Source organism: Condylura cristata, unplaced genomic scaffold (assembly GCF_000260355.1).
Source record: "Condylura cristata isolate star-nosed mole 26May11 unplaced genomic scaffold, ConCri1.0 scaffold00007, whole genome shotgun sequence".
Lineage (NCBI taxonomy): Eukaryota > Metazoa > Chordata > Mammalia > Eulipotyphla > Talpidae > Condylura > Condylura cristata.
In genome coordinates, this window is record NW_004567108.1 from 4,484,611 (window position 1) to 4,494,270 (window position 9,660).

Here is a 9,660-nt window from a genome sequence, read left to right on the forward strand (position 1 = left end):
GCAACCTTCTGATCCTCTCCACCACTCTTTCCACTGTACCTCTATTTCCTCTTTGTATTTCAGAAGAGGTGCCTCCATGATATTTCTTAACTTAAAGGTTTCATTCCCCACATCCAGATTGTGTCCTGTGAGAGCAGTTATCTTCCCCCAGTGTCTCTCCATCATGGCCTTACTGGCCATGTGCTCCAGGAGGGGGCAGCACTCGCTGAAGTCATCAATGGTCTTCTTGAGATCCAGAAAGGCCTGCCAGTCCTTCAAGGCGCGGGGCAGCTTCCGACACCTGCACAGAGAGAACCTCAGGAAAGGCCACTGAGCATGACCCCAGCGTCTCCAATCCAAGTCTTTCCTAGTAAAAACAGTCACTCACATACCTATCCTGACTCATAAAATACCTGTAAACACATGTTTTACTAGTTTCTCACGCCAACCAGGAGGCATTCGCTCACTAAAAGGCATTACTGTAAAGGACAGAGGCGCCTCCCATTTCAGTTCTGCAAACATATATTATTAAGACTTTCCCAGGTACAAAACACAGCAGCATGTACCCAGCTGTCAACCAAAAATAAATAAATAAATAAATAAATAACAAATGACCCTTTGTGTTCAACACTTTTAAAGTGATGGAGAAAAACCAGGAGGCTCTTGCTTTTACTCCAGGAAATTATATAACATAAACCTCAGAGTTTGACTGGTATGATAAAAATTGAGATCAGCTCCCTCCAAACCACAGAAAGGCCGAGAAGACTCTCCAGATTTAAAGAGTATGCTTTCCTCACTGTGAACACATACAAGTGATTAGTAACTGACAAGGGTGATGACAATGTACACAGCCACGCAGCAAGGGACGCTTTGGAAATATCTGAGTTGAAAGAGAGCTTGACAGCCTATGAAAGCAGAAAACATTTCTGGTTTCAGAGTTCTGCATATGCTAACCATTTCATTTCTCACCTGTTCTGGAATTCTAAAAGTTCACTGTTGATTTTTTCAATATTCACTTCTGACCAAAGGATATCATGATAACTATTTACAGTTTCTATGACGCTGTTGTACAGAGTGTATATTTTCTGTAGAAGATTTAGTTGCTTTTTTATTTCAAGAAGCTGAGGATATTGAGTAACTGGCAGTCCAAAAAGCTCTTCTCCCCCAGTATAGGTGATGTATTTCCGATAGATATTATCAAATTGATTCTAATAAAAACACAAGCGAAAACTCATTAAGATGGTTTCCACTTGAATGGACATGCAGATTAGAAAAAGACTGACAAATGAACAGATATATATGATCTCTGAGCACATTTGGAAATGCGTATACTAAATGAGTTAAATTGATTATATGGAAACCAACCCTAATTATAACTGCAGAAACCACACTTTTTAAATAGGTACAGTTCATATTCTACATTAAAGGGGGGAAATATGTGTGTTTTAAATACATGAAGGTGTTTGTTGTTTAGAAGTTGTGCAAACTTAAAAGATTACCTGAAACATGATGAGCCTATCACTAGCTTCCTGGGGTTTCAAGCCACTGGCCATCGGTCCATTCTGAAACACAAAAATAAACAAAATAGGATTAAGTGAGCACGTTTACAATTTTCTGAAGTCAATTAGCTCAATATCAAAGCTACTTTCTTGCTTGATATATACGTGATGGGAAATGTAATTTCTTATTTGAGGAAAAAAAAGACTTAGAAAGTGGCTCATTTGGAAATATTTTCAAGTCTAAGAAAAATCAACTTCCTAGTTCAAGAAAATCTGAAGATTAAAAATGTATACTATTATTTCTTAGGTGACATAGGCAAAGAAGGATCAATAAGGCTTCTGGCAGTGCATATAGTGTCTGATTTTTGACTAAATACTGGTGTCTCACAGATTTAGCCTCTCTAGTATCTACTTGTAAGTTAAATCATAATCTTAACATCCCAGCAAGTTTCCATATACAAGAACATCTTAAATATGTGGGTTTCCTCATCCATGAAGTTAGTTAGTACATGGATCCAATCTCCCAACTTAGGCATGAACAACTAGTTAATAGTCACAAATTTTATCCTATAGTCTACATATTTACCTTCTGTCACATATTATAATTAGTTAGAAATAAATCTCATCACACAACGTATTCCCAATAGAAGAATCTGCACTAGACCATATATGTTTGATTCAAATTCAGCCTAGCCCACAGTTATGTCTTCAGCACCAAGGACAGGTCCTGACACCTGATGCACTGTCCAAAACTCGTGGAACCAGAGGCTGCTATGAGAATGACTATAATATTATGTGTGAGTAGTATTTGTATGCAACAATTTAGAAAGCTATCAAACAACTTCAGTAATAGATCAATGATATAATAGGAACAGAACTTTTAAGTTCCTGCTTTCTTATTGCAAGTATTCTGGAAGAACTCTCCAGTAGGGAAGGATTGTGAAAGGGGAGTGCCCTTACTCTCCTGAAAATAAAGTTCCCATTCCTGGGGGATTTTATTGAATTTGACACATAATCTTTAAGTGACAACTCCATTTTGCATGCTCTAGTCGCTTTTCCCTGAAAATGCACACAGAAATGGCCAGTGTCATACCAAATCATAGTCAGAATAGAACTGCTGACAATCTTGGAGGAAGATCTCCACTGTGCTAATAAGTTCTTTCCTGAAACCAGGCTGCAGTGAGACTAATTCATTTTGAACTTCGCTGGCACGTGCCAGAAGCTTCTCCCAAGCATAGTGCAGAGTATCAACTTTGTCCATCTCTTCCTTTGCTATCAGAAGTCCATACTTGTTAAGCAGCGCATAGGATTCCTACATAAAAGAAGAAACATTTACTTTCTGCCATACAGGGACATCAATCTACACACAGTCATTTACTAAACATTAGAATGAATGCAGTGGGCTGCTCCCCAGAGACTTCTAGTTTTCCCACTTGCAAACTGGAAAAGCTTAAATGAGCAACTAAACCACCAAACTTCTTTTCTTCATCTAAAAAAGTGGAAAATTTCCAGCTTCTTCAGGACTTTTGTGAAAACCTAAAAATATCACTTTAAATGCACTTGGAAAACTATAAATCATCACATAAAATAAAAGGCATATTTATATAGGCCCCTAAATTATATTTCAAGCCTACAAAAGGCCTATCAGCCCATTAAAAACACAAGAACTACTAATATTAGGATAGCAAAATAAATCTGGGTTTTAACTCTATAACCACTTCTCTTCATTGAGAGGTTCTGATAGCAAGAAGGCAGTTCTTACATCAGAGCCTGGGCCAGTCATTGCGCTCAGGACACAAAATCCTCACTACTCACTTGGCTAGAAGATTAAATAAGACAAAGGTTGGTTTTCAGGTTTTCACAGTAACTTGAAGTTTGCCAACATTCAAAGAGGAAGCCCAAAGAAAACGTGTGATGGAAGCATCATCCTGACCATCAAAGTGTAAGTGTAGAAATCCAGATTATGCAATGAAAAGACAGTATTTTTATATTTGGAGTTGTTCTAGTGCTGCAATTAAACTCATTTAGTTTAAAAGCACAAGTATAGTGACCCATTCATTCTTGATAATACATTCCATCTTAGAAAACAGTATGAAGCAATATAATTATAAAAGTAATGTGCAACACTAATCAAATTGCTTCTTTGGGTCTTCATTTCCTTGAGTAAAGTATAGGATGCAGGCCCTCCCTGGTGGTGCAGCAGGTTAAAGCACAGCACTAAGAAGCTTAAGCCACTTCCACATGAGTTCGATTCCCGCCTGCCCCGGAGGTGACCACAGGGCGCGGCAGACCTCTCCTGACCCGCCCGCTGCTCCCCTCAGCAGTGTACTTCATCGATCTGCCTGTTCTGCTCCCCGTTCTGTCTCTGGTGAATCCTCTCACCCTCCGCATCTCTGGCCTGTACCCCAGTTCTATATGAATAAATAAATAAATCTTAAAAAAAAAAGTATAGGATGCAGTAGGGTGCAAACAAGTTAGTTTGGACTTAGTGTACGAGTGGGTCCTGCCAGTGCCTCTCCCGGGTCCTGTTCACCGCCTTGTATTTGCATCCTGCCAGACATGCTGGCCGCAGCTGCCACCTTCCCTGGAAAATTGTGCTCCAGTAAAAGGAGCCTCCTCAAGGGGAAGCCTATGGCCAATGACCAACTGTCTTGGGGGCACCAGGGCATGCCCTCTTCCTGAAGTTGGGAGCACTGTGTGGTACACTTCATGCTTTAGAGCTGTGCCTTAGGTCAGCCAAACTGGCTCTATGGCTCAGTCACATCCTCCCTTCTCCTGCTCCCACCCCAACCCCGTCCTGTCCTGTCCCCTTCAGGCCCACCCCTGTGCACTCATCTTAAACCGCTTATACACAATCCTCATGTCAGACTACTCCCAGGGACCTCAGATGACATGGAAAGACAATAGCGGTGCCCATGGAAGGCATCCTGGGGGAGCTGGAATCATCATCCTTGGGTTCGGTGGCCATTTGCAGACATGCCGGATATTACAGCTGAAATCACCCACCGAGCAGGGTGATGGGCTAATGCTTTCTGGAGAGCAGTGAGGATCAGCTACCTCGATGGGCCCCACTTGAAAGTCAGTGGAGATCTGCTGCTCCCGGATTTCTTTCAGGGCCGCCATAGCAATCCGAATGTCATCTAGGTCTTTGATGGGACGATTCAGTTTCTTATTGAATTCTTCAACAAGTGTGAAAATGTTTTCCATCTCACTCCTGTATTTTTTGTTACAGTGATGGCCAATGACAACCATCCAGGCCTTTGTTTCAGCTGTCAGGGTGAGTTTCAAGTCAGCTGTAAAACCCAAAAGTCCACAGTTCAGCTTGAAAAATCTGCACCAAGCTAAGACAACAAAGTGAAGCCATTCACCGTTATAAACACTTGGCAGCTTACACTGCTCCAACACAGGCAGCGAAGAAAACCATTTTCCTAGTGATCACGGATATAAAGCTTGCTTTGCAGCCATTAAAAGCACATTTCCACATGCCTTAAAAAATAGTAATATTAAATCCATTGCTGACAAGCCTCAAAAGTCTATTGTTGTTTATTAAAGAAAGGATACATTTTAATTTCAAATACAGGCTCATCCCCTTCCTCTGAATTAGTATTTATTTTCAAGGTTTTGGAGCAGTGTTCAAAATAATCCAGAATAATTAATCATGCAGAAGGGAATTAAAAACAGAGCTGCAACTTGGCCTTAAAGCTTGAGGTCCAAAAAAGAAAAGTCAATCTTTAAGATAAGAACTCTCTGGAATACTAATCTAGGTGAAGAGACAGAACAATCCTGTTGAATTCTGATGACTGAGAGAAAAAGAACTAACCTGTGTACAAAGCAATGGCACCCACACAGATATATTCAGGCTGAGCATTAATTTCCTGCTCGAGCTTTTGGAAGTAGACAATCTGGGATTCAAATTCAGCGAGCAAGGGGTTTTTCATAATGAATGACGTAATGGTTTCTTCTTTCTCCTTCTGCCAAATGTGATTGTAGCATTTGAAGCAATCCATGGCCGTAATCACTTCCTGGAATACAAATATCAGATTTGTGAGCAGAGGGAAAAAGAGGAAACAGCATCACAGTGTGAGTATTAGCCAGTTACCGGTGATTCCCATGGGTTTATTATAATGTTCAATTCGGGAACTGTGAAACCAGCTGGAAGTACCACAGAACTGGGACTAGATTCAACAGTGTAAACAGTATCTAGGGGCTAGAAACATATGTCAACCCTAGCCAAAGGATGGGGCAGTTTTTAGAAACCAAAAACAGAGAGAGGAAGAGAGACTCTTGTGGACAAGACCCTTTATTTTGGAGCTGAACCTTGGGTCTGAAACCAGAGGGTGCTGCAATACAATCAGTCGCTCTTCTCCCTAGTCCTGCTAGAAGACTCGTTGGTCAAACACAGCAGAAGGCTCGATGGAAACCTACTGGCCTATTCCCTAAAGTCAGAAGATGAGATTAAATCTGATGGGACAAAAAAAAAAAAGCATATTCAGCATCAAGCCTCATTGAGGAGTTGCACGGAACTGCATTAAATGTAAAAGTTAATTAGATAGGGATTGATATCTGCATGACATTAAATCTTCCCATCCGGGGATATAATCTGTTTCCAAATCTTCCATTTATTTTTTATTCCTTGTCTACTGTTAGAGGAGCCTTCATGGAGACTCCACACACATTTTATTATATATGTTCCAGGTGTCTCGCAATGAGTTGTCTTTCCACTATTTTTTATACTGGTGAAAGACAGCATGGAAGTTTTGACTTTATAATAAAATGTTTCATTTACGACAAAGCAGCACACTATATAATGAAGGGCTCACTCACAGGGGTGATGAGCGAATGTCAACGCATGGGAGCCCAAAATATCAAATGCTTTTATTCCAGCGCTGACTGTTACATGTCAGTTAAACAGCAAATGGCCACGGGCACAATCCTCTGTGGCGTATCCCTCCACTGCTTCCTCCTAGGGGCCAAGGCAAGCATCACCTTGCTCGAGAATGTTCTTTGCCCCCATCAACCTGATCTCTGTGTATTTCTTCCTTGCCTGTGTATCTCAGCAAACTCAGTGGTTCCTTGCAACACCTACCAAGCTACTTTCAACTTTTGATAATAACTCACCTTACTATCAGAAACTTTTCAGCATTATTAAACATGTAATATTTTGCCATGATTTTTATTTCTTTGGTTATTATGCTGCTTATAAAGTTTCCTGGGTTTTGTGTCTGCCTCTTTCTCATAAGCCCTATTAATTAAACATGCAACTTTGCAAAATGTGATTTTCAGGAACATGTTTATTGCATTTCAGCAGTAATGCCTACAATTATCTTTCAACTGACTACTAACTCCACACTTATTGGGCATATATATTTTTCATATTAACCTCTTGATTTGGTAAATAATCATCTCATGTACAAATAATTCATCTTTTCTCGTTATTTCTAACTTTTTAAAAAAGCAAAACCAAAAACCTGGATGTGGGTAGAAGTTCCTGAATCCTGAGCTCCTTCCCCACTACACAGTTCATAAAACAAGCGCCTGGGGTCTCGGTGACAGTTACGCTAAAAATTAGCAAATAATCAAAAACAAGTGGAAGATTTGCAAAAGTACCATGCTGCTGAATGGGAATATTTAATAGCATACAGGTATAATATTGAAAGTCTTTTTTTGTATTTATTTATTTATTTATCACATCCGCCTTCATTTTTGTACAATGTCTGTTTTCCCCGTGAGGTTCCACCACCCCTCCTCCCCTGCACCATCACTGTCGTCCCCTGTCCCACCCCTGACCTGGTCCTCCTCCTTCCTCCTCCCCTGCAGAGGGTCTCTGACCTATCGCTGTCAGATGATTTTGATTTTTACTTTATTGTAGTTACTTTTTTCCCCCTGGTCCCTTATTTGGCTCCTCGACATTCCTCCTATCCATGAGACCATTCGATATTTTTCTCTTTCTAGACTCATTTATTTTACCTAAAAGTGTCTATCTTTATTAGAACTTTTTAGAGTAAAGGTAACGGAGCTTACAGGAAAAATAAAATGAATGAGCTGTCAAGCTGTTGTGCTTGTCTTTAGTGCTATGGTGATTTATGCGGTTACCTCGAATGCTCAGTTCAACTGATCTTTTCAAGATAGGCAAGTGCAAGTTAACAGTCACATGCTGGCTAACTGGATGTAGGTCAGATTTATATTCTGGACTAATCAGCTGTGACAGGAGGAAAAGGGTGGTGCCGGAGACTCTTGAGAGCTCAAGGCAGAGTCATCAGAAAGGTCTGTGGCTACAGAGTGCTGGTCCCATCCAGAACTAGGACTCAGCGTACACATACTGTTCTCAACACAATTTGGTGTCCCTAGGAGCCAGGGAAAAAATCCTATGGGAACTTATTTTAGGACTGGTACCCTTTCTTTTATTTTAAAGAAGTCTCCTTAAAATTTGCGCATTTCCGGGCCCTCCTCCCTGGTGGCGCAGCGGGTTAATGCACAGCACTGAGAAGCTAAAGCCACTTCAGCATGAGTTCGAATCCGCTACGGAAGTGACAGACATGGCGCGGCAGACCTCTCCTGACCCGCCCGCTGCTCCCCTCAGCAGTGTGCTTCGTCAATCTGCCTGTTCTGCTCCCCGCTCTGTCTCTGGTGAAGCCTCTCACCGCCCCTGAGCCTCTGGCCTGTACCCTGGCTCTGTATGCACAAATAAATAAATCTTTTTAAAAAATTGTGCATTTCCTTCATATAATATAAAACTAAATGCAACAAAAGTGATGCAGAAATAAGTATTTTGTTGTCAGCAACATGCTAATTTCAACAACTATATCTTAGCCTTAGATTTTCACAGTAATAACTGCCTATCGTCCCATGAAGTAATGAACTTTATTACTGAGGTACTTCATTGTATTTCCCATGATTACAAAGAATATTGTAAGTTTACACGGATGTTTATTATCATTGTGGAATATTCTACTTATCTTTACCATTTAGCATAGAGCTTGATAAAGTGGTAGGTAAATATTTGTTAAATTGAATTTTGTGAACACTATCCCAAGGGCAAAATTAAATACAGGACCTTCAATATATTAAGAAAGGAAAATTGAAAACGCACAAACGTAAAAGCTTCTGGTTCCCTCGGGAATACTTAAAATCAAACTTAATATTTCTTCACATGATTAGCTAGCAACGCTAGCTCTTCAAAATGCTTTCAAACAAATGAAGCTCATTTTCGCAAAACCGAGTAATAGAAAAGATTCAGTCAGAAAATAACAACTATTCCTTCAGCACTGCGAGTCAACCAGTCTGAATGGCAAATGTGAATATGGATTTTTTTTTTAAGTATAACCTGATTTCAGGGTTTTGAGTCTTCTTGACCATAAAAATTAGATTTTCCTGAACAACAAAAATCAAGGGCAAACTTAAGAGCAAGTCAAAAGGGAAAAATTAATCTGAGTTTACATCCATGGCCAGTCAAGTTTATTCTGCCATCACCAAAATTCCCTTGATTCTGAACATTATCTGATTCCCAAAGGCAAGTTACACAAACTTTCAAACTTTTACTCATGAAAAACCTCAAATATTTTGTAAGATTTAACTGACTCCAAAAAACATTAAAAACTGACTATCAATCTTGTGTTATTTCAAACATATTAGTATCACTGACTCCTTAAAGCAAATTGTTAATCACATACTGACATGTGGTTTGGAACATAGAAAATTTTTAAATTAAATGTATTTGCCAATAAGAAATTAAAGACATTAAACAGAACACAATATGAACACGGGAATAATAATTGTCTCTCACCTTGCAATCTAGAGTGAGGAACCTTTAGTTAGGTGAACACTGGGGGTTATAAGATGGTCTAACCCCTCACGGAGGTACTGCGGGCAGACACGTGGGCTAGACCCTCCACGAGACAAGCCTGTGATGTCCGCTGGGCTGTGAATCCTCTCGACTTACCTTTTTAGTGGAGTTAATGATTGTGCTAAGCACAGAGACTAATTTTACAATCTCTTTGTTGTCAGAAACATTCTTATAGTAGTTCTTGGTTTGCACGGGGATGGGTAAATTTACCGATGCTATCTCAAGAGTCTCTAAAAGCAAAGAAAGAGAAATGTTTATATCAACAGTCTAGAGACATGCTTAAAAAAAAAAAAAACAGGAAGTTTTTGTAGTGACAAAATAAAGGTCTTTGAACCTCTT

General features: G+C 39.9%; 1 protein-coding gene across 1 annotated transcript in view; it reads right to left on the reverse strand.

The window, feature by feature from the left end:
- The window catches only part of DNAH5 (dynein, axonemal, heavy chain 5), a 177,687-nt gene that overhangs the window by 120,346 nt on the left and 47,681 nt on the right, over positions 1-9,660 (reverse strand). Inside the window, exons 22-28 of the mRNA XM_004678397.1 lie at positions 9,418-9,551; positions 5,299-5,500; positions 4,536-4,771; positions 2,572-2,790; positions 1,479-1,541; positions 949-1,187; positions 40-280 (exon numbers count right to left, since the gene is read on the reverse strand). Coding sequence (XP_004678454.1) covers positions 40-280; positions 949-1,187; positions 1,479-1,541; positions 2,572-2,790; positions 4,536-4,771; positions 5,299-5,500; positions 9,418-9,551 — 1,334 coding nt within the window. The remainder of the gene's footprint in view (positions 1-39; positions 281-948; positions 1,188-1,478; positions 1,542-2,571; positions 2,791-4,535; positions 4,772-5,298; positions 5,501-9,417; positions 9,552-9,660) is intronic.